At 39.4% G+C, this 25,751-nt stretch overlaps 1 protein-coding gene across 2 annotated transcripts in view; it reads left to right on the forward strand.

Moving 5' to 3' along the window:
* The window catches only part of map3k1 (mitogen-activated protein kinase kinase kinase 1, E3 ubiquitin protein ligase), a 67,757-nt gene that overhangs the window by 16,814 nt on the left and 25,192 nt on the right, over positions 1-25,751 (forward strand). Inside the window, exons 1-9 of one of the 2 annotated variants that reach the window (XM_039675788.2) lie at positions 12,163-12,430; positions 15,410-15,560; positions 17,060-17,260; positions 17,716-17,910; positions 20,051-20,167; positions 20,246-20,394; positions 21,684-21,805; positions 22,988-23,069; positions 23,957-24,152. In XM_039675788.2, coding sequence (XP_039531722.2) covers positions 12,420-12,430; positions 15,410-15,560; positions 17,060-17,260; positions 17,716-17,910; positions 20,051-20,167; positions 20,246-20,394; positions 21,684-21,805; positions 22,988-23,069; positions 23,957-24,152 — 1,224 coding nt within the window. In that variant the 5' untranslated portion in view covers positions 12,163-12,419. Of the gene's footprint in view, positions 1-12,162; positions 12,431-15,409; positions 15,561-17,059; positions 17,261-17,715; positions 17,911-20,050; positions 20,168-20,245; positions 20,395-21,683; positions 21,806-22,987; positions 23,070-23,956; positions 24,153-25,751 lie in introns of those variants that run through there. The other variant, XM_039675787.2, reaches the window with a different exon arrangement.

Genomic DNA, 25,751 nt, shown 5'->3' on the forward strand with positions numbered 1-25,751 from the left:
CACAGTCTTGTTTAATACAGCTAATGATAAAAAGGACTGAATGGAAAGTTCGGTCTTCTAAATGCATGTCTGCTTTTATAGTGGGTCCTGTGTGTGTGTGTGTGTGTGCAGTTATGCTCCTCACTCCTTCACCTGTGTGTTTCATGAGCTCTGGGTTCATCTCCGGGCCCGCGCTCCAGTTCCAGCGCTCCCGTCAGAGATTGCGGCTCAATCGGCCTGACATTGGGTGTGTGAGTGAGATAGTGGAGGGGGAGGAACACAAGTGTCCCGTGATGGGGGTGCAGGAATGTGATCAGAAACGCTGTTAGCAACTGTCCTATGCTCCGAACACACACACACACCACAGCTCTCGTTTGCTAGCGCACGTGTTCAGGAGCTGCCGGTCACACGGAGCAGGGGCTGATGGTGTGCTCTTGTAGAGTGAGTGTGTGTGTGTGTGGAGGGGGTTAGTCAGGCAGGGGGCCGGTGGGCAGATTATGAGGTCGTGCTGCTCCAGTTGGGCAGTGTGTGTGTGTGTGTGTGTGTGTGTGTGTGTGTGTGTGTGAGAAGCGTCTGCTGGGAGGAATTTCCCTGCATTCCTCGTTCATGCTAGAGCAATGTGCAGATTGAAGGATATAAAAACACAGGGAAATGCACGACTCTTGGCTATGCTGTGCATGAGGAAAAGGGTTAGAATGTCAACTTTACCAAAAAAAGAAAATAAAGTGTAAATATAACAGCTTAGTCTACTGATTGAAAGCAACAAGACTGTTCAAAGTTAAATAATCAGGAAAAACAAAACCACAGACAAGTGTGACCTTTTTTTTCTCTCTGTTGCATTCCATTTAAATGGTGACATTACAGTTAAGTAATCAAAAATAATGTCTAATTAATTTAAATCTTGAATACAATTTATTAAAAGTTTAACAGAAATAAAAAATGTAGGGCCCTATGAAATCTTTTATTTACCGCAAATTGTGTTCGTTATGTAAGCAATAAGGTGCTGTGCTGTATCGTGAATTTGTAACGGCTGAATGGCGTTGTTAGGCACGAAGCGAAGCGGAGCCGTTACTTATTCACGATTTTGCCTCCTCGAGTACTTAATTGCTTTTATAAAATGGTTACCACTCAATAAAAATATTAAAGTCAAAAAAAAATTTATTAGTGCAAATTTCGTAAAGTAAAATCACTAAAAGCCTTCCTTCCGCTAGAAAAAAGTCCCTGACCGTCAACAGCAACAACGCTCCAATGTGTAATATGCATGAAAGCTCAAATAAAAACATTATAGGGACTGCAGTGTTGCGCAGTGATGAATAGAACCGTTGGGTGAAGCGGTCATAGCCGTGTTTTATCATGAATAAAGCACAGCTATTGACCAATCAGAATCAAGGATTGGAACTAACCATTTTATAATATTTTTTCAGTTTTAATGGATCAATTAAATCTTAACCATTTAAAAGCATGTCCAATCAATTGAATTTATAAAAAAAAAACCTTAAATTATAATTTTTTTAATAATAGGGCCCTATAAAATGTTTTTTTTTTAAATTCTGTTCTCCTTTTTATTTAAATACAACTGTATTATATTAATAAAACAATGTGATAATCAAGTGAATTTTTTTTGTGTTATCAAATAAAAATTTAACAATTGCTGTTATTTTCTTGGTAAACAATGATATTGAATATGAAACAATTTGGTTATTACTACTTATATACTAATGCACAAAAATACAGCATTGAATCAATAATCCAAACAAATCGTATTGTAAATCAAATTGAGTCATTCTGATTTAGCAAAAAAAGATAAAAGAAAAACTGAACCGAAAACATCAGTTTTGAATTCACTGTCTACACAACACTCGCACACCTGCTAATAAGTGTGAACTGGTGAAACACACACACCTTCATCTTCCTGTATAGAGTCTTCCTAATGAAGGCAGCCATCGTCAACAACACCTCTGTTCGCTTACAGGCGCCGGTGATCCTACAGTAAGCTCAAACTCTGACCTGCTTTCTTACTCAGGGCTGTGTGAGAGAGAGGAAACCCTAAACCCGTTCTATTGTGGACGTGCTGGGACTCTCTTCTGCAGTTTCAGTGTCAGTGCAGTTATGATATTGTGATACAGTGGCATGTATTGAGTTCTGACGTTTTGCAGTGGGTGTATCATATTGTGAAGGATTCCCAACCTAGTTCGTTCCCTTTGTTCTCTTGCTAAGTCACACAGAGTTTGTTTGTTCCAACCCTCATGACCACACACACACACACACACACACAAAGATGCTTTTTATACAGTCTCTCTCTGAGCACAAACAAGCCTTCTCCCATATATGTTGTTTGCATTATTTTCACAAATTTTAATGCATTCTTCAGTTCTTGCAAACGGTATTTATGCAAATTTTTTTAATAACATTTAAGTCCATTTTAATTTTTTTTTTCACTTTTTAATCATCTAAATAATTGTCTGATTCCTCTAAAAAAAAGAAATACATTTGTTCAGCAAGAATTCATTACACTGTTCCTTTAAACTTTCTATTCATCAAGGAATCCTAAAAAATAAAATGTACCACATTTGTATAATACATGCAGTAATATTGTAAAATATATTAAAATAATTTACAATAGCTTTTTAAGTGTGAATGTTAAACTGTAATTTATGACTTTTCAGCATTATTACTCCAGTCTTCAATGTCATGTGATCCTCCAGAAATCACTCCAATATGATGATTTGATGCTCAAGAAATATTTCTGATTGTTATCAGTGTTAAAAACAGTTGCACTGCTTTATACTTTTGTGCAAAATGTGGTACATTCAGTTTTTCAGGATTCTGAAAACTCACTGACACAAACCTTTGAAAGTTACACTAAAAGGTGCACCTTGTGTACATGATTTATCTGTAAATGTGCATATTAATACCTTAAATGTAAATATTAATACCTGTTGGAACCCTACTTTGTTCACCTTGCACATTTTAGAGTAACAATTTTGTCATAAAAACAATGAGGCAGCACGAATAGAAATGCGTAGTACGTATAGTAAGCAAAAATGTGAAACCATAAAACCCTTATATTTTAGATTCTTAGCAGCTTACAGCGACACACACACAATCTTTCAACCAATTTCATGGGGTGGATCCTGGGATTAGTGTTTCCACAGCATTTTGTGAGACAATGGGGGGTGGACCCAAGTTAAAAATATCAATCTGTTGCACTTTGAGTTCAAAATTAAGCCCTCCATCCTATGTTCATTGTCCAAATCGAACAGCGTAAAAAGTCTGCATGACGTGTAAAGGGGACTTTAGTTGATATAGTGTCTGTCTACATTCATACTGCTGTTTTAGTCCTTTAGGAAGTTGGTCCCATGACAGTAATAGCCATATATTTGAAAACAAATGCACTGTAAAATAAATTAAAGGAAGTGTGTGTGTGTGTGTATATATATATATATATATTATTTTTTTATTTTTTTCATAAGTATATATTTTTTACTTTACGCTACAGTGGGGAAATTCTACAATATTTTTGTCCTAATTTCTACACATGCAAGAGATAACTCAAGCTTTTATTTTGACAAACTGCAGTTGAGCTTTTATTTTGGCGGGGTTGCCAAAAAAACATGGTTGCAAACGTCTCACTGCAAATCAATGCTGTAATCATGCCTATTAAGATGTTGGAAGTTTTGCAAATGCACTACAGTTTCAAATGTCGGGTTCCGCATCCATCATTTAAATGTGTTTATTGTGGCCCATTTATGTACATAATAAAGAGTGTAAACTATATAAAATCACATCTTCGTAAGATATGTCCACAATTGAACCTTAAATTTAAAGCTGTAAAGGTTTTTTTTTTTTTTTTTAAACCCCAATACTTACACAAGTGTAATTGTAAAACAATTTTGAGATAGGCTAGGCCATTAGGCTAGGCCATAGGCCAGATAGGCTAAGCATTCGGCCTTCGGATTCAACCTTTGAAGGATGAAGTCTCTGAATTGGGGATGCAGCTTTTATTATTATGAGGAGTTTTACAAAATTTTTGGTCCATTTATGAACCTGTGGCGGCACAGATCAGACGATGACAGGCCACCAGAGTTTAGGTCATTAATTGGAAACATGGATGCAGAATTCCCATTATTATCTGTCAATCACACCTCCAGCTGCCTCTCTTACTAATGTGCTTTTTTCCCCTTATGTAGAATACCTTTAACTGTACGATATTGGAGGGGTTTCTTACATTTACTGCCCACTTCAAGTCCCCCACATCACTTCATTTGGTTTGAAATTATAGACCTGGGCCTTGACTTGGCCACACTTTCTTATTTTGGTTCATCATATTGAAAGGTCCCCTTATCATTGTCATGTTGGAAGGTTCAGCTTACATTTCTTTGACACTGAAGTCCAATTCACACCTCACAGACAAACTAAGTCACAACAATGAGCGCTGCTTACGTCACTTCACAGCTCCTACTGGCGGTGCGACTGGAACCAGGAAAATGTTCCTAAAGGCTAATTTATACTTTTGCGCTGAGTGTACGCCGTAGTATACAAAGTATATGCATGAAGACAACCCCATTGTGAGCATTTATACTTCTGCGTTATGTCTGTCCTGCTCTGCAGATAAACTGCCGAAATAGGCGGATTTAATGGTCCACTGTGTTTAGATTTCTCGCGGCTGTTTTGAATTTAGGCTACTACAAGCAATGGCGACTGAAATAGAGCGGATCATGTTGGAGTTGGAGCTTATCGAGGTGGAAAAACAGTTTCTGCTTAAGGCAGAAACGAGAGAAGAACACGCCGGAAATGCGATGCTACCAAGCCGACCAATCAAAGATCCTCTTGTCCGCGTCGTTGCAACGTATTGTCAAATTTTTTGAGGAGGTGCTCGTCAGGGTACGGTGAAGGGTACGACGTATGGTACACGTCTATTCATATGCTACACCGTACCTACTGTGCGCACCTGACGCAGAAGTATAAATTGGCCTTCAGGGAACCAGTAGTTCTCTGGGAATCCCCCTGGTGGCTCGTTACTACCCGGAGCGAAAGCCCCTTATCCCACAGCGACGACACTGTATCGTCTGATGCAGCTCAGCCAGGCCTCGTGACATGCATGACGAATGGAAACACACTTGGATGTACAGGAGCTGACGGCAGTAGATGTTGCGGCTTTGTGCTTTGAGTTGCAAGCACATTTGGATGTGGTGTAGGATGGGTCGATTTAGGTCAGTTCGGCCTGCACAGATCACAGCGCAAGCTGCAGTTAAATTGCACGTCACACACTTTGATGTGTATTCTGCAACCAGCTGAAAATGTCAAACATGTTAGATATCCTTCAAATGGGTGAATTATAGTCTAAATTTAATCTGTGCCCAATGTTTTGTGGCTATTTTCTCTAAAGCTCACTTGAATTTGTAGTAAAATAGATTAGACATGATGTTATGGTGCTGTGAAAGCAGGTTCATAATGAGGCACCTTCGTTCACGCAACACTTTCTGTTTGGCCGTTTACAGACAGTTAAAAGCTGATGGTGGAGTTTGCTTTGACATCTCTGCTTGTTTCACTCTGTGTACCTAATCTGAGGAAAACAGACCTATAGTCATGTTAAGCTTCATCATCTCTAATGTGCTTTCTCCCTGGGAAATCTACTAATGCTCAAAGAAAAAATTGCACTTGGTATTTTTACTGGAAACGTTTCATGGTCACTGTCTCCTCTAGCACAAACCTCTGTGTATAGTGCTGATCTCACTCCTAGTCCACTCTATATTAGGAAATAATTTATTATGAGGTTGACTTCTCAAATGACTTCCAAAAATAATACCCGGGTTCCTCGCTCACGTTCAGCTGGATGGACCTCTGCAGCCAACAGCCATTCTGATCTGATGCATCTGTGGATGTTCATTGGGTTAAAAAAGACCAAAGTTTAGTGCTTCATCAAGTGCTTTTAAAATATCAGGTACATTAGAAATTATTAAAGAGTGTAACAAGTGAGAGGTATTAAGTAACACACAGTTTCTTTGAACATGTGTTCTTACCGTATTCTTTGAAGGGAAACAATTAAATCTAATTAGTAACACTGTTTCTTGAAAAAAACATTGCATACCTCAAACACACGCCACACTATCAGGTCAGGCTGTTCTGCAAACATTTTCACATGACTTGGGTTTTTTAATATCTTAGAGATACGATATCATATAGAAATGTTAAATATTACAAATAAATAGTTCCTTAAGTTGCATTGGTGAAAAGTATCTGAACTGCATTGAACAGCATAAGGACTTTGTCTAAGCACTTGACAGAAACCTGTCCATGTGAAAATGCATACTGATGAAGTGCACTCATGTTTGGGTCCACACCATTAACTGCAGGCTTTCGCTGCGGGTTGTTGTAGGAGCTCAGCTGTAGGAACGAGCCGCCAGGGTGATTCCCAGAGAACTATTGGTTCCCTTAAGAACGTTTTCCTGGTTGCATTTGCATCGCCAGCAGGAGCTGTTCATTGGTTTACGATCGAATATGTTATTAGATAGAACTGTTATGCATAAAGTAGACAGTAAAAGTCTGTGTGTGAAAAGTTAGTAAAGGTTGGTTCCCATGTTTTCTGGTGTAAATATTTAGGCTATAATCTATATTAATCTTCTTTTTTTTTTAAATGGCGGCTGCTGGTGTTTCACGTGCTAGTTCCTGCGAGGCGAAAGTGCAGACAACCGCGTTATTTCGCCAATAGTTTTCGGAGCGTTGAAAGGTTCCTCCGGTGCGAAAGCCCCAGAACAGCAGAGCCAAGACCATGGGTTCAATCTCAGCTAATGCAGAAACTGAGGAAATGTGCATCTCTAATGTAATATCAGTCACTTTTAATAAGTGTCTGTTAAATGCATACATGTAATTAAGGTACAGTGATTAATAATGTACAGGTTTTTACAACTTTTTGCAACCTGGTATAGAAAAATACTATTTAAATGGAAAATAAGTCTAATATTTAAAAAAATGTAGGCTAAATCTCATTAAAATTACATTTTTACTTTTTATTTACAAACCGGCTAGAAGCTTTTGTTACTAAATAACTAGCTTTCCTCTCCTGTGTTATGATGTGTTATGAGCCATCTGCATTACACGCCGTGCTGGTGTTGTAGGGTCCAGTTTTGCTTTCATTGATCAAACGATTAATTATTGAGGTTTATTTCGAGATCATTGGGCCTCATTCATGAAACACAAGAATTTTTGTGTAAATTGTTGGTAGTTTCAAAACATTGGTGGTGTTTTAGACAAATTGATGACACTGCGTTTTGATAACACTAATTTACCATAATGATATATAACAGTTAATTGGTTAAACATTTAGTTGTGAGATTCTTTGATAATTATTGATTGAAAACAGCGGTGTATTCCGTTTTATCAGTGGTATTTGTCTGCAAGCTAATTAATTGAATCATTTTGATAGTCACATGGCTAATTAGTCTCTTTTGCATGTATGCAGTAGCCTAGAGACCTGAGGAGGGACTCCTGTGCCTGTAATGCATGTCATTTTTGGGTGCGGATCATGTGCATGAATGATTGGAAACCATTAAAATACACACGTTTAAGTATCAATTCTGAGGTTTAATGTGCATTTTTCTATTTTATGCACCATTTTAAGTTACTTTGCACTGTTTATTAATTAATTAGTTTACAAAATACCATCCATGTCCAGATATCTAATATCTGATCTAGAAAGGCGAAAATTTCACACGGCGACCATCTTTGACACACCTTTCGGGCATTGCGAGTCCCACTCCTATCTCTATGAATGGGAAACATCAAATTCTCAAAAAACGAAGCTTAAGATAACATTTTATATTTGAAATCACCAATTAATTCTGCAAACAACTGTCCCATAAATGTTGTTTCGAATCGCTTGAATCATGTCTGAAACGGTATTTTCCCAGCTGATCCCGCTCATGCGCATTTGAAGCGTGTCTGACTGTTTCTATGGCAACAGGAGCTTCTATCAGCAGCTGCATTGATGCGATGACTTTACCAATCAGCGATTGGCTCTTATTAAGAAGGCGGGACTTATTCCGACATATTGAGCGTTGCACTTTTCCCCCATTCAAAACAATACGAGTGATGCGCCTTGTGTTATTCTAGAGTCTTTGATATTACATCCTCAAACGTCCTCGTCACAGTGTGAAATATTAGCATAATTCCTGCCCAAAGGTTTAAATGTACTGGCTCAGCTGGCCAATCAGAGCTTTTCTGAAGGAGGGCTTTGTAGAAATCAGTGCATTTCAGACAGACTGGGAACCGAGGACCAGCTATTATGTTTTATTTTAACATTAATGCATGTTGACATATTCCATTACTCCCAATAATCAACATGAGCTTTTAAAATAGCATCTTTAAACAATGTCTTATGGCAGGTACCAGTATGATCACAGATATATTATGTTTCCTAGATGGTATAGTTCTTGTGAGCTTTCCCATCCGGGGGGTTTCTCAGGTGTACAGTAAGACAGTGTGTGCAGTGATTGAAAGCACTAGTTTCACAGTGTGACCCAGTTAGGCTCTGTCTGAGTGTAATGATATCGTGGTAGTGCTCATGTTAGCAGTTAGCAGCCCTTTGCGTGTGCTAGTTCACATCACAGCCAGATCCTGGTGGACGAGCGGGACACGGTTTGCTCTCTGTAACGCCCCTGTCATGCTGAAAGGGAACTCCACTAAAGCAGTAGACATTAATACTCCATGCCTGTCCTGTTCCTCAGCTGTGGTGGCTAGAGATGTTGGCAGGACAGTGGCAGACAGTGTTTTCAGAAACATGTATTTCCCAAGCCCTCCTGCACTCGGTCCAGTGTGTGCCGCCAGAAAATGCCCTGTCCGTGTTCGCTCTCTCTGAGCGGCTGTGTTAGGATTGGCCAACGGGATAAGGACATTTGATGTTAAAAAAATGCTACGTCACCACCAAAAATATTGGATTCAATATTTTTTGTCAACTTTTCTTTTAATTTGGACAGGTTTTATATTTCTTTTTGGAATCGATCGATCAATGGCATTATTTTTCCAACCTTGCATACCTCAGTTTTTGATTGTAAAAAGTGTTATTTCCTTGTGGATAGTTGTCAATTTTACATAAAATATGTAAAAAAAAAAGCACTGTTTATCACAGTAGTGCGTTTTAATGTTTAACCAGGAAATTTGTTTTGAAATTATTTTATTTTGTACAAAATGGAACAAAGTCACACTTGTGGTGTTCCCAGTCAAAAATGACCTGCCTATACATTTCATAAATGGCTTATCAAACTCTTGTTATGCTATTTTGTCACAAATATTGGATTCATTCTTAGTTGACAAAAAGATTGAATCCAATATTTGGGGATAAAATAGCGTAATTAGTGATTTATGTTTTTTTGTTTTTGTAAGTTGGTCATTTTTGACTGGGAACACCAAGTGTTGTAGGGTTTTCAACACATATCCCAAGGGTTAAAAAAAAGTAGACGTATATTGCTTAAGAAAAACACGGATGTCCATCTTCAGACCTGGAAGACCGTAGTCCTGTAGAGTTCACCTCATCATACACCCCTGAACCAGCTAATCCATATCCAGACAGGCTAATCGAAGGCTTTGCTTTATGATTGCTGATGGGTAAAGCTGCGAGCTTTTCACGATATGCTGTCCCTGTTTTTCAGTATTTTTTTGGTTTGTCTGTTTGATAGGGTTGGTTTATGGCTTGTTGTTTGCTGGTTTAGTTAGCTCTGGTTGGTTCAGTGGCTGTTCTGAGTCCTGACTGCGGTCTGAGCACTCGGCCCCTCCGGCGAACACATTGTGCTGGCGTAACCGGAGCGCTGAGAGCGGGCGGCCCGTGAGAAAGGGTGTGCACCGCTACAGGCCTGCTGTCTTGGCTTACGTGGAGCCCGAGATGCATTCCCAGCGCTGGCTCCTCCACAGCCCACCTGCACGGCCCACAATGCCTCTTTGTTCCTGCCCCATGGCACTGTGGGATAGCTGTTATCTGAGAGGCAGGGGTTGGCCACCACCGACTTTCCCATTCAGAGTAAAGATGCTGCATTCCTGCTCTCCGGTTTCGCTGTGGCTCAGGCTCGTGAGAGCTGCTTTCCCAGTGTGGGAGTGAGGCGCTCTGTTGTGCGCTCGCACGCTTCGTGTGGCCGTTTGCGGTCGCGTTAAAGTCGCACGGTTCTCGCACAGAACATTGAGTGCGAGAAGTAGCGTTTCAGTCAGTAAATACACATTGGAAAACTTGAAACCGTCTGCAGTTTAATGTAATGTTTATCAGATCTTTCTTGAGCCACAAGATCAATCCCTTACTGGCGTACTGAAGGTGAAATGAAGTTTATTCTCAATCACTGGTTTCATGTCACCACATGCTAATGAACATGCATACTTCTTTGAAAGATAAATGTTCATGTAAATATTACCCAGTGAAATTACAAATCCAAAACAATCTAAAACTAAATGTGACATTTTATTTCTGTAGGCTTTACTGTGTGTTGGTGTTAATTTAAATTAAATTAAGTTATGGTTCGTTATGGCCTGTAATTGTTGTTAATAAATGAATGGCTTTTAAATATAATGTTTAATGGTTAAAAATACTGTTTAATCGATGAACTGGTTGCACTTTATTTTACAGTATATGTACTGTGTCACTTACTTAGTACTTTTGTGGTTAAGTTGAGGTTTATGTGTACTGGTAATCCTGGCCTACCTTTGTTAATTTTATGTTAATGGTGGGGTAAGCGATATTTGGAAAACGACACAACCACAAACGTGTGTAGCCAATCAGCATTTGGGCGTATGACGGTGGAGGAGAGAGAACTAGGAGGGAGATCTGAAGAAAGACTGTAGAAAGCGAGATGGCTGAGAGACATTACAAAAGAGGGATGAAGGATCATGATCAGGAAAGAGCTTTAGGGCCGCGTTAATATTAGAAAAGCTGTCCAGCGCTAAAGAGAGCTCAGCGTGCTTGCTTTGATTCGCTCCATACGTGAGTAACACTGGGTTTGAGCTTTGGAGGCGGAGCTATGAAGGGAAAGGGTGTGTTTGTGTCGGTTAATCTAAAATATCAACAATGTTGTGAAATAACATACTGCACCTTTAATTTGGGTGCCGGTATTTTTTACTAATTTTTAGTGTTAAATATAATTTAATCCCAGAAGCCTGTGTGTGTGTAATTTCTCCAATGTAATCGATTCAAAGCCTCCGTTAATTACATACACACACACACACACACACACACATACACACCGAGATAGACTCCCTTGTTGCATCATGTGACAGACAACTAGTCCAGCACACTATTATCAGGAAACCTGTGCTGAGAGATTATAGATGTGACGGGTGGATGAATGGATTAAAACTTGTACTTGAGTGCTGGTGAGAGGGGTTAATAGTTATTCTTTAAATTGACCTATTTACATCTTTATCCCCTCCATTTTCTATTTGAGCCCTGTTACAAAACTCAAAACAGTGTCTCTATGCCTTTCTGCAGATGACCATAATTATCTTTTACGCTGCTATTATCGTCCTGACACGCTGTTTTGAAGCCACGGCTGGCCATGTTTTCTGACAAGTTAAAAAGGTTACGTTCAGATGTCGAGATTCTTTGCTCTTTTACATTTCAGCTGCATCCAGCAGTTTGAAAGGGGAAAAGATGTTTAAAAAGTGTTGCATTGAACTGAAAGTCACCTTGTGTGTTTGGGTCGCCGTCTAATGAATCAAATCATAAGAATCACAGAAAGTTTTTCCCCTCGTTTGATTTTCATGGTCGAACATTAGTGTCACTTTCGAATACCCGTCCCGTGCCCATCCTCCATTATTAACCACTGTTAATTGACCAGCCGACCAGTCCAGTGAAAGCACAAGCAGTCGTCATTTTTCTGCTCTTTCCATTTCCATTCATTTACATTGTAGACACAATATAAGCACTAAGCAGTATTTTATTCTTACGGTCAGTATTCAGCGTGTGTATTCTGCATTAGCAACACTACAGAAAGCAGTTTTTCTGTAATGTTTGAGCCGTGATTGAAGAACATTGTTTGAGGTTAATGTTAGTGATTTGTATCATCATTCCAGTTTTTGCTCGAGCTTTAGCCATCAGTTTGTCAGCAGATTCGCTTCTGCAAAAGAGTAGCAGTTTGACGTCAGTGCACTTCCTCGTGTGATGTGACAGGAAGTCTTGCTTTCCTGTCCCGGGCCGTTGTTGTTTTTGTTGTTTTGCAGCGCTCGCTGCTTCTTGTAGAGGATCCCGAAAGAGGCGAAGGGACCCCCGTGATCCTGTTGCTCATTACTCCTTCCCCATCCCGCCTCCACGTGTGGACACAGCTCTAGACGAGTGCGCAGACTGACCGTCTCTTGCTCGTTCGCTCTCTCTCTCTCTCTGATGGGCAGTTCAGGGGCTTTTCCAACAGTCACTTTAATGATGTTTAATCGGACCCTCAGTTGTGATTTTCATCTTGTGTAAATTGATGCATGACGGGTAAGATGGCAAGAGATAACACTGTTTCCTCCATGCACTATATAAAAATTCTTCTCTTTGAACCATTTATTGCAAAAACTCTTTTCTGCATGTTGAACCTTGTTTTGTTACATGCAATCGTTTATCATTTAGGAATCAATACATGCATATGGATCAAGTCATCGGACAGTTGACTGATGATATAATGTACCGATGAAATGTGTCAAAATTATGATGCACAGGTATTTTGACACTTTCATGCATGCAATGCCCGTTGAACGCTCTGTATATTTTAGGGATGCACCGAATATTCGGCCGCCGAAAATTTTCGGCCGAAAATGGCCCAAAAGTGCATTTTCGGTTTTCGGCCGAAAGACTTTTATCACCGAAACAATACGGCCGAAATGTTGTGATGACGCAAACAGAAACCGCGACCTGCACGTGCTTGTCTGAAGCAACATGTCTGCGGTGTGGACGTATTTCAGTGTATCTGAACCCGCGATGAGACGGAAAAGCTTATCCACCTATAAACAATGCGTGCCGCCATGACGACGACTCCGGTTCCGAGCGGGTCAAGAGCGGTGCGCGCGCTGTCTGTGGAGACACGCGCTGCGGAGGCGAAAGTAAACAAGGTAGCGCGAGTCTCCACAGACAGCGCACGCACCGCTCTTGACCCGCTCGGAACCGGAGTCGTCGTCATGGCGGCACGCATTGTTTAGAGCAGGAAACAATTAAAAATTATAAATTAGACTCGCGCTGCGGAGGCAGGCGAAAGTAAACAAGGCAGCGCGAGTCTCCACAAACAGCGCGTGCACCGCTCCAAACGGTCGAGGCGTTTATACTTGACGCGCTCTCCGTTGTAACTGTTACTATGGGCTCTATGCACGGCGTTATTTCCGGTGAAGGATTAAGGATGCTCGATAACTTCCGCCGATCATAGAGTCCAATGCAATACCGAGAATTTATATTGAATTTTATACTCCATGGTTATACTAATGAAACGTTAGTCACAAAAACAGATAAAACAGACACCCCTCGTTGTGTTTATGCTTCTTTTTAAAATTATATTAAATAAACATAACTATATATAAAATTACATCTAAACGTATGTACGTTTCGTTTCAAAGACGGGAGGACAGTAAATATTGAAGACTCTGCCATAATCCCGTTTTCTCCGGTTTTCCTCCGCTTTAATCTACACAACCGGAAATGGACGAGCATCCTTACGTCAAATGCGGAACTTATGCGTGCATATAGCCCATTCCTTGAAACGACAGGGGACGACTCAAGTACTGTCCTCTCTAACCATCAGGAATCGGTGAGAAGAAGACAGATAAATACATGACAATGTTTATTTTTTAGTATTCCACCACCAATACAAAAATAATCATGTAAAACCCAGTAAACCCTGAGATTATTACTTGTGACATTACAAAAAAAATATGTATATGGGAACATGTATAGAACTAAATTAATGCTCTCTTAAATATTTTCTACATTCACTAAAAATGTTTCATTAAGTTTCATGTACATTTGTATTAAACATGGACCATTGTAAAGGCTTTTTATATTGTATGCTAAATTTTTTAAAATGTAACTAATTTAGACATGCAAACTGGGTGCTAGTGTGATGAGAAGTTTGCGCTCGGCTTTGTTTTTGAGAGAACGTTTCATTTTAAAACCTTTCTGCAGGCCAGTAGATTATTATTTAGTGTACATGAGTGGGGTCAAGTTAAACATTTTAGTTTGAATTTTATTTTATACTGTGCATTGTGCTAAATATATATTTGCATAATTTGTAATTGATTTATTCTTTGAAAATGTTATATTAATTTATGCAATTGCAATGCCTTGATTTTAGTTAAGTTTGTACACAGTCATAGCCATAAATGCAATGATACTAATAATTGGCATAATTTCTTTCGGTGTTTCGGTTTTCGGTTTTCGGCCTTGGTTTCCTCTTTTTCGGTTTTCGGTTTCGGCCAAGAATTTTCATTTCGGTGCATCCCTAGTATATTTGTATAATATTTAAAAAAACTAAAGTGTTTTTTTTTTTTTATGTTCCAATTGGGACACATAATTGCAGAGAGTTCAAGTTTTGGATGCATTTGTTAAAATAGGCAAATGATATTGTGATATTTGGTATCAAACGAAGGCCCTCTAATCAAATTAAACCATAACTGTATCATCATGGCATGATATTGTATCAAGGAGAATGATTGTCGTGGTGAACCAATCATATCACAGGATCTCAGACTTTGACTCAGGCGTTTCAGAAAGAGCAAACCAACATTGGTCATCCGATCAGAATGATTTGGTGTAATTCCCTCCAGAAGCGTCTCACACGAACACCAGCATCCGGACGCTCATTTATTCGTGCCTTGCAAGTGCATATGATAAATGTCATGTGTTGTTCCTCATTTGTAAGTCGCGTGGGATAAAAGCTTGGGCTAAATGAATGCATGCACTGATGCAGTCAGACAGTGAAGCCAGCGTGTTCTCTTGTCTTATTGTCTTTTTTTATTTTGGTGTAACCAGTCTTTACATCTCATCGCATTCAACTTTGGCTGCAAACAAACAACATATTTGGGTGTGAAATATTTCTCTTGCATAGTGATTGTACAGTGTGCAAATTCTGTGAGAGCTTTGTTAGGACTGCAAGAGAGATGCATGAAGATGCATTTTCTATGCCGATATTTAGTTATTTTTTTATGCCATCAGCTGATGAGTCTTGTAAATGCTGAGACCTTGAGTTTGACAGCCAGTACAGATGCACAGGAGCTTCAGTCGTTTACGGTCTTTTATTCAAAAATAAATATACATTTAATTGCATGTGTTATTTACTTTTTAAATAACTTTATTTGGCCATAAGTGAGTCCCTGTTGGTCGACCACTAGTGTCTCTGCGCTGCTTGCTGGGAAATGTCTGTTGGAAACTGTGTAAAGAGATGACTGTGCTGATTGACCCTCAGACCGCTGATGGTGTGTTGTGTCCCCACAGCCGGGACATGGAGAGCAAGGAGACCCTGCGTGGGCTGCAGAAGATGGAGGACCGGCCGGAGGAGCGGCTGATCCGGGAGAAGCTGAAGGCCACCTGCATGCCCACCTGGAAGAGCGAGTGGCTGGAGCGGCGAAGCCGGAGAGGCCCGATGGTGAGACCACACCACACCAGGCTCACGCGCTTCACTGCACACAGCACATCACGTCCACAGCAGGACAGTTTCACACGTGTTGCTCTGCATCCAGCTGTTAGTGATGTAGGAACATGTCCCATAATCAGGCTATTATACAGGGTTTGCTTTGACCTTAAGATCAGGCAGGCCACCGGTGAAATGTAGTTTTGGACACATCTATTACTGTTATGCTCATGTTAGATTCAGTTTATTTTGTTACTATTTTTCTGCGATTGTGTACCAAATACACTTTTTAAATCAAGTTTGTGTAAGTCTGTTAATAGTAGTTCATGCGCTATGAACAACACAAACAATTGTATTTTATAAAGTAACATAAACTTAACAAACAAACAATAATTCTTTATACAATTAATCTTTGTTAGTCCGTGTTAGCTAATGTGATTAACTAATGTTTACAAATTAAACCTCATTATTTTATTATAGTAATAATAGTTATTTTAAAATATTAAATATAATTTTATAATATTAATTATTATATGTCAAATAAAATATCATTACTATATTATATTATTAATAATATTACTATTGAGATCTTATTTCTTTTTATTAATATAATTTTTTAATTATAAGTGTAGTTTTAACTCACATGGCCTCACAATCATTGCCTATAAATGGGGGTCATTTTGAGTAATTCCATATAAAAAAGGCATTCAAAATTCAAACTCGCTTTATATTTTAATTTTTAGTTTTTGTTTTAGGTTGAAGTTAATTTTATAATGCTCTGAATTATGAAGATTTTTTATATTTTTGTTAAATGGTGTAAATTAAACAGACTAATTGAGATATAAATATAAATTTCTAGTCAGAACACATTGTCACCATTGTCTTCCAGTTTATTCATATGGCATCATTACTGATTCTTCAGTACATTACTGATTTTCTACATTACTACAGTTAACAATTAAATCACTGGATTATTCAGCTAGTTAACTACTGTTAATGGTTAAATCGTTGGGTCAGATGCGCTGTTACAAGAAGAAGCCGAACATTGGTTGGAGTAAGGAACGGGAAATGAGGAGTTTTGAAGGTTTCCTCTGAGAGCAGCAGGCCTTCCTTACATAAGCTTTATTACAGCCGACCCGGTTGAGGAACTGCACACTGTGTGCTCGAACTGCAGTTTAACTTGGGGCTGGACACTCAAAGGTCGTTTATAACAAAGTTGTCGACTAAAAACTGAAAACTTTAAAAACGCTAACTTTTAAAAGCTGGTTTCAAAGTGCAAATTTTTGAAAACGATACCATTATCGTCTCCATAAACTACGAAAACATGAATTTGTGAAAATATCATGAGCATGTGTTTTTCATAGTCAGTCTAATAGTGTTTCTTTTTAGTAATACAAATCATAATCTCAATGTCCACTTCTTGGCCAATATGACTCATCCCCACAAGACAAAATCAGAGCTCAAATGAAGTGTGATGGAAGCAGTGTCTGATGTGTTTGTGTGATGTGTGTCAGGTAGTGAAGCCCATCCCTCTGCGGGCCGACGGCACTGAGGCGGGCAGCGACGGGCACAGCTCGTCCTCCTCTCAAAGCAGAGGCCATCGCAGCCCTTCTCCTGGACCGTCCTCGTCGTCCTCCTCCTCCTCCTCCACCACGAGGACTGCTGGGAAGCCCGATTCTCCTGGGCTGCGCAGGCGGAGAGGCTCCCCAGTGCCTGTGAGTTTGGCACATTTCTATTGTCTTCTGCTGGCATGAATTTTGTTGTTGTATAGATGTGTGTTTTGGGTCTGGTTTTCACAAAAAGTGATCATGGATGGAAATGTGCCGGTGCTGAACATGCACTGCATTAGTGTGAACACTTCAAAATACAGTGAAGAATTCTGGATACCTTGTTACAGATTATTTAGACTTTTAAAATGTGTTTTCAGAACGCTGCTTTCCATCAGGCGGTTAAATTTAACAGCAATGCATTGATGATGCGTCAAACTTTCAGTATTTCAGAGTGTCAGATTTCACCCTCTGACCTTAGACCAGTGACTCGTATATACATTATTCACTTTGTTTACATTAGAAATAAATCAATAATGGTAATGAGTTTGTTTTTATATTACAATATTTCTGGGAGTTTGTGACATTTTTTTCTATTTAAGTGATCTGAATGTGTGTTACAGAGTGGCAGGGTGACGCCCCCCCGCAGAGCTCCCTCCCCTGATGGCTTTTCCCCATATAGTCCTGAGGAGACCAACCGCAGGGTCAACAAGGTCATGAGAGCCCGCCTCTATCTGCTGCAGCAAATTGGACCCAACTCATTCTTGATTGGCGGAGACAGTCCTGACAACAAATTCCGGGTGTTCATTGGTCCACAGGTATGCTATGTCCCTATAACCAACGTGTATAAGTCCTGAGCAAATGCACTAGTCAAAGAAAAACCCTTAAAGGTCTTCAGGCCCCTGACACATCAATTGCCTTATCAGTAAGTATGAAATTGAGAAGTTAAAATGATTGCATTATGTGAGAAGAAACTAGGCATGGAACTAGAACAGCTTGTAGGAAATTGGTTCCCAGAGACAAATACATATTTCAGTGGCGTGATACATCACGAGATTGTCAACCGCTTTCATGGTGTCTGAAGTGTGTTAGTACACCACAGGGGAAACCATGTTTGAACTGCCATTTTACTATGGTTGGTTTCAGTAAATCAATCTATGGTATTTGAAGGGCTTACTAAACGTTAGTCCACCAAAATGTTACTGGTCGGTTAGTCGCTGAAAAAAACAAGCAATTGGCGAAGTGAGGCAGTCTGTGACGGACAGATCGTTAACTGTGGGTTCTGGTGGTAATTACAGTATGTCGGGCTCTAAGGCTACGTTCACACTGCATGCTGAAACGACCTAATTCCGATTTTTTTGCCCCTATGCGACCTGTATCTGATTTTTTTGATAACAGTCTGAACGACACAGATCCGATCTTTTCAAATGCGACCCAGGCCACTTGGGTATGTGGTCTAAATCCGATATGAATCCGATCTTTTGAAATGCGACTTCAATCTGAACGGCCAGGTCACATATATCCGACCCGCATGTCATTGCAGGCACCTGTAGCTAGCCAATACATGATAATTCCAGTGCGTTTCCTCACTGTTATGGGCTGCTGCAGACGTGTCTCTTCCCCAGTGTTATGCCTGAACGCGTTCATATACTGTATTACTGCCTGATGAACATTACTGTGAACACGTTCATTGTTGTCTGTGAACGTGCGCTCTCTGTCAGTTTACTTCGTACACTAGGGTGCCAGATTGATTTCTATAGAGCCTTCCAGGCGAAAACTTTGCTAAAACACATGTAAACATGCCTTAAAATGTAGCAAAAAAACACCCAATCTGGCAACACCAGCCACCAGTGTCGCACCGCGGCCGCCGGTGACAAAGCAAGGAGCGCCGAGGACGCGCACTATCATTTATGTTTATAATTAAACGGGTTTTATGACGAAGTCGGTGAGGATCAGAAAAATCTTACATTTATGTGCAAACTTTGCCCGTCGATAAAATAATTGTTGTCTGTGTTTGTATATGGGCTGTGGCAATAATAATAATAATAAAACAAAAGCTTGCAACAATATGGGAAAAAAAAAACTATTCCGCAAACAACAAGTGACGTCGTTGACTGTTGATTACTCTTCTGCGCATGCGGGTCACTTCTGGGTCATTTCACGTTCACCCAGGAGATCACAAAAGGTCGCATTTAATTGGAAATGTTAACGGCCTTGCAAAAAAATCGCATTTTTTCAAAAAATCGGAATTGAGCATTAAGCTCTGCAGTGTGAACGTAGCCTAAATCCAAACGTTGCGATCACTTGCACTCTTTCCTGATAACAGCGGAAACAACTTAAAATACTTATTTTGGTCATACAGTTAAGAGTAATACATCATTCAAAATGTACTCATTTTATTTGTATAAACTCACAATAACAAGAAACGTCCACTTCCTATAGCTATAGAAAGCTTGAAATGTCAACAAATACTCTTTGCTTATGTAATCCACATGAAAGGTGCATTTCTCTCTAAAGGTGTGTCCACTTCGGCGGAGATGAGTCAGCATCGTCAACTTCACCTTTGCAGCGACACTGACTCAGAAAACACTAGTTTATTAATAAACAATTAAATTGTCTTCTTGCTATTTTTTCCAATACGTTTATAATCATTACTTTTGCCGATGCATTGCGGCAAGCTTTATGCGTGAGTTTAGGCGCATGATAGGCCAAATATTCCACCCCAGTATGTATATATAAACAATTCAATGAATATAAACATGAACGACTAGAAATATCTTTAGTCTGCTGAAATCTTTAGCCCTGGTATTTATGAAAATGGGTAGTCTAAAGATTTTTTACTAAATGGCTCTGTTTCCTCACTGACTAATATAGTATATAGACCTTAACATAATTGTTGCTTACAGTAATATTTAGTTATTCCTCATATGATTTCCCTTGTGTTGTGTGCGATCCCAGACCTGTAGCTGTGGGCGAGGGACGTTCTGCATCCACGTGCTCTTCGTGATGCTCCGGGTCTTCCAGCTGGAGCCGTCAGACCCCCTGCTGTGGCGCAAGACCCTCAAGAACTTCGAGGTGAGGTGACCGTGATCCAGCAAGGGCACTGGGCCTTTCCTCACGCTCCGAGATCACTCATGCTTTCATTTCATTCAGGTGGAGAGCTTGTTTCAGAAGTACCACAATCGGCGCAGCTCACGCATCAAAGCTCCCTCACGCAGCACTATCCAGAAGTTTGTGTCCCGCATGTCCAACTCACACACGTCATGCCCCTCCAGCGCCTCCCCATCCAGCAACGAAAGCAGGTTGGTAAAGCTCGAGAGACACTGTGTGTGATGTTAGGCTGTTCCTGACTTGGGATCTTTGTTTTATTTGCTCTTTTAATCATTCATGTTTTTAGTTTAATTAGTTTATCACGTATTTGATGAAAAAAGCCCCTAAATGAAGAGTCTTGTTGGTTTTTCAGTTTCAGTTGTTGGTTTAAGATGCTGTTAAAATAGGATAGTTTAAAATCACTCACCCTCATGTTGTTACTAACATATGTGAATTTCTTATGCTGAACACAAAAGAAAATTTTAACCTATTTTTGTCCATACAATAAGTCGGGGTCCAAAACGATCCTCGTTCACACAGATCCGTGAAAACAACAAAAACGCTGTATTCATGCCAGGCCAGTCGTCGGCAATGTCACTTTGTATAGAAACACTACAGGCTAGAGGCTATAGACTGAACACGTAATACGCATGTGCATGACGTCACTGCTTTCACAATTTCACGTTTCTGTAGTTTACACTGAGATGTTGAAGTATCCTTTAAAAAAATTGCACTTTAAAACATTTGACACATTTTCTGGCTGGCAAAACGCACAAAAAGCTTTCTGTTAGTTGAAAACGGTCTTTTAAACAGTCCCTTACATTTTAAGCATCTTCATTATTTGTCTTAAAGAGATACTCCACTTTTTTTGGAAATAGGCACATTTTACAGTTAAACTGTTGGGTTTCACCATTTTCGACTCCTTTCAGCCGATTTTCTGATATTTAGAAGAATATCAGTAACCAGACAATTTCATTGACTTACATGGTATATATTTTTTCCTACTATGGAAGTCAATGAGACCAGAAACTGTCTGGTTACAGATTCGTAAACGGTAAAACTCAACTGTTTAACTCTGGGGAAGTTATAAAATGAGCCTATTTCCAAAAAAAGTGGAGTATACCTTTAATATAAGCAGTTAAGCAAAATCATTCAATCAGAATTCATAGTTTATTGCCATTATGACATCTTCCCCCTATCTGTCCGTGTTGCCTCCATGAGCTGACTGGGCCAGCCAAGTTCTTGAACCCCAAATACTTGTTGCTGTTGTTATTTTGTAAATGTGTACAGTGATATTGATACACCTGTGTAAAGTCATTAAGTTGTGAAACGTCAGATCAAGTAATGTTTGAGTTCTAAAACTGTTTTCATGGTACAATCTCAAACGATATTCTTTGATTCCTCCATATGATTCATTTGAAACAGAGTAGATTTTCTCAATGCATCACATCACACACATAGTACCTTTTAAAACGGAGCCTGTGTTTACTCCTGTGAGCAGTATGAAGGACGAGGAGGAGCAGATGTGTCCCATCTGTCTGCTGGACATGCTGGACGAGGAGAGTCTGACGGTGTGTGAAGAGGGCTGCCGAAACAAACTCCACCATCACTGCATGTCTATATGTAAGTACCAAGAGAAATATCAGTGGTCATATCCCAGATTATCCCACACCACCTACTGTGATATTTAGAGTAGGCACAGGAACTAGAATTGACTTCTGAATCTGAGGGAGACTTCGAGAGCCTTTTCGGAATGAAATCCGAACGTAATATTTATATTAACGCTAAATAAAGTGATGGGGTTGATGTGCACGTTTATATGTCACAAGCTTCAAATCAGAATTGATCTTTTGACATGCGCACACTGCACAAATATACAGAGTTTCCCAAAGTTTGCGCATACTATTCTCCTTTTCTTTGAACCGTAGAGCACATAAACTGTTGTGCCATGCTGCTTATATTAATCAAGCGGTAAAAACGGCCCTTCCCGCAGCTCAAACAAGGCGTCTGTGGATGCGAGTCCGAAACGAGAACTGATGGGGCGTTATCGTGCTCCACTTCACAGACGATGAGTGGAAGGAGAGTTTTAGAACGACATGACAGTCATTTATGACACTTCATTGAACAATAACAGCAGCTCGTTCCACACGTCATTACACCATTTCTGTGTCATTTCACATGAGCAGGCTTTCCAGTTTCGGTTTTCATGTCCTTTCGATCGGATTAGGAAAGTTTTAAATCACCCCTTATAATATACGAATTAAATTTTAATCTGATTTGGCCAATTCACTCTGATTTGAAGTGGTGACGTGTTTGTGTTGTTGTTGTTTTTTTATCCCACTGCTAGTGCTATTACTAATGGATTATTAAGGTTCATGTAAACACAGGGCACTAATTATGAAGATATTGTAAGAAATAAAGGCTTTGGAAGATCTTTTAAATGTTGTTTCGCAAATGTTAAATGCTCATTTGTTGTCTCTATTACAGAGCTCTTCAAAAAAGAGATTTGTTGCATAAAAATACTGAAGGAATTAAAGTAATGCATGAACACGTGACCCCCTTTAGGGATGTTTGAATTACCACATGTAGCCAATTGGGTAATGCAGTAAATAGGCTTAATATTGCACAAATGTGTCATAATACCCACAAAAGACAGATTACCTGTAATAACACGAGGATTCCTCACAGGAGATGATTTGAAGTCTGACTAGTTGTTTGTTGAATGAGCATCCTAGCCCTATATCCCCTGACAGCCTTCCTGTAATGAGTTATGTGAACATCTCTTGTGCCCTGTTTGTTTTCCAGGGGCCGAGGAGTGCCGGAGAAATCACGACACATTAATCTGCCCTCTGTGTAGAGCCAAGTGGAAGTCTCATGATTTTTACAGGTAAAGATGTAAAAGCGTGATCGCAGCTTAGAGAATTCAGCAGTTCATGTTTAAAGTGAAGCTAGAGGCTTTATGGTTTTATGAGGTTTTATTGAGCATACGTTCCCTCAAGAGTACATCTGGAGTGTTGTTCATGACCCATAGACTGAGATGAGATCATGTAGAGGTCAGGGTGGGCAGACGTCAAACTCCTCTCTGGTGGTTAGGTGAGCGAGACAGCCCGGCACCAGCCATGTTTGTGTGTGTCTGCCCGGGATTGACATGCTAGCGGCTAGTCGGTTTTTGATGTTTTCCAGCTCCCTGCAAACCATCCACAGATTCACCCCACACACAATGATGCCTGAAACCAAACCCTGCTGTTTCTTCTTTAGGAAACTGCAATTATTCTAATTTCATGAAGTAAATCCCCTCCATTTGTCTTGGCATGACTGTTGAGAGGTTGGCATGACATTCAGAGAGGCAGTGCATCATCTCAGCTTATGAGAACACAAACCACGGGTTCAGTTTGTTGCCTTTTGTGATGTTTTTCTGAGCTATTAGACCTTCAACGTGTGTGTTTTGTCGTGTTATGAGACACAATGGCAGCCATTAGTATAAACTGTCTTCTACAGTCAGTCAGAAATCATTCTGATATGATTTGATGCTCAAGAAACATTTCTTATTATAATCAATGTTTTAAAAAAAGTTTAGCTGTTTTTGTGAAAGCAGAAAGCTGTTTTTTTTTTTTTTTTTTTTTTTCAAAAGAACCACATTTAATTGAAATTGAAACCATCCATTTTGATCAATTTATTTAATATCCTTAATAAATGTTTAGTTAAAAAAATCTTGTTTTGAACAGTAGTGCGCAGTGGATGTTGCCTTACATAGCTGTGTTTTTGTGTGTGTAGTTATGAGGCCTCATCTACAGTGGAAAGCACAACAAACCACTCCCAGAGTCCAACAGCTGCTGCTGCTTCTTCCTCATCTTCATCTCTTCAGGCCGAGAGCTCCCGGTCGGGGCAGGAGGGCGACTTCTCTCTCCCACAGTATGGAGTGCAGCACATCCCGCAGACTTACACCGAGCTCGCCGAACCCTGGATCAAGGTGCCGTACACACACACACACACACACACACATGCGCACACACACACACGATCCTGCATCAGGTCGTCAGACAAAACTCATTAAAGGAGTAGTTCACTTTAAAAAAAAACTTTTGCTGATAATTTACTCACCCCCATGTCATCCAAGATATCCATGTCATTCTTTCTTCAGTCGAAAAGAAATTAAGGTTTTTGGTGAAAACATTCCAGCATTTTTCTCCATATAATGGACTTCAGTGGGAGCCAAACGGTTCAAGGTCCAAAAGACACTTTCAGTACAAACTGCAAACTGTTTAACGGGCTTTAAACGATTCCAGACGATGAATAAGGGTCTTATCAAGCGAAATGATCGCTCATTTAAAAAAATAAATAACAAAGTTTAAGTATTATAAGATCAAATGGTCGCCTTGCTCTGTACTGCGATGCACATCCGAACTCGTTGATTAAAATGAACAAATCTTTTTCGAATCGTCATTCGTTCGTTGAATAAACCAAATGACTCGGAAAAAGATTTGTTCATTTTGATGAACAATTTCGAACAGGAGAGTCACGAACGTGCATCGCAGTACAGAGGAATGCTACCATTTGAGCTTATAAAACTTAAACTTTGTTATTCATTTATTAAATGAGTGATCGTTTCCCTTGGTAAGACCCTTATTCATCGTCTGGAATCGTTTAAAGCCCTTTGAACAGTTTGCAGTTTGTACTGAAAGTGTCTTTTGGACCTTGAACCGTTTGGTTCCCATTGAAGTCCATTATATGGAGAAAGATCCTGTAACGTTTTCATCAAAAACCTTAATTTCTTTTCGACTGAAGAAAGAAAGACATGGACATCTTGGATGACATGGGGGTGATAAAATTATCAGCAAAAGTTTTTTCAAAAGTGAACTACTCCTTTAATAGGACCATTCATGAACAAATCATGCCTTTCATGTATTCTTAAACCTATTTAAGACCCAGAGGTTCACCCAAAAATAAAAAATACTGTTATAATTTGCTCAACCTCAAGTTGTATGGTAACAACAGAGGCAACAAACCTGTATGACTTTCTTTATTCTATGGAACACAAAAGAAGATATTTTGAAGAATGTTGGTAACCAAACAGTTTTGGTTCCCATTTTATGTCAAAATTATTAGTGTTGTCCAGAAGAAAGAAGCTAATACTGGTTTGGAATAACGTAAGAGTGAGAAAATGATGACAGGGTTTTTGGCTGGACTACGCCCTTAAAAACGTACAGAACAGAATAGATTTTATTATAGGTTATCAATATCATAAAAATAATTGTTGGCTGTATTGGCAAAACTATATTTTAGGGAATCCCACATCCATCTAAATTCTCATTACTGTAATGCATGCCAAAAAAAAAAAAGGATTTAAATGCTGTCGTAAGAAAGTAACGTTACCAAACATTTTTTATTTCAAATAAATGTGGTTCTTTTGCATGGTTTAATTTGTAAAGATTTGATTAAAGTCTGATATGGAACCATGTACAAAATCTTTCTGTTTCTATTTTATTTCTTTTTCAAAATTTCAATGATTCTTAATGTTAAACTATTTGATGTAATTGGTCTGTGGTGTGTGTTCATGCTCTCTCTCTGT

Source organism: Pimephales promelas, chromosome 23 (assembly GCF_988280905.1).
Source record: "Pimephales promelas chromosome 23, fPimPro1.hap1.1, whole genome shotgun sequence".
In the NCBI taxonomy this organism is placed as follows: Eukaryota; Metazoa; Chordata; class Actinopteri; order Cypriniformes; family Leuciscidae; genus Pimephales; species Pimephales promelas.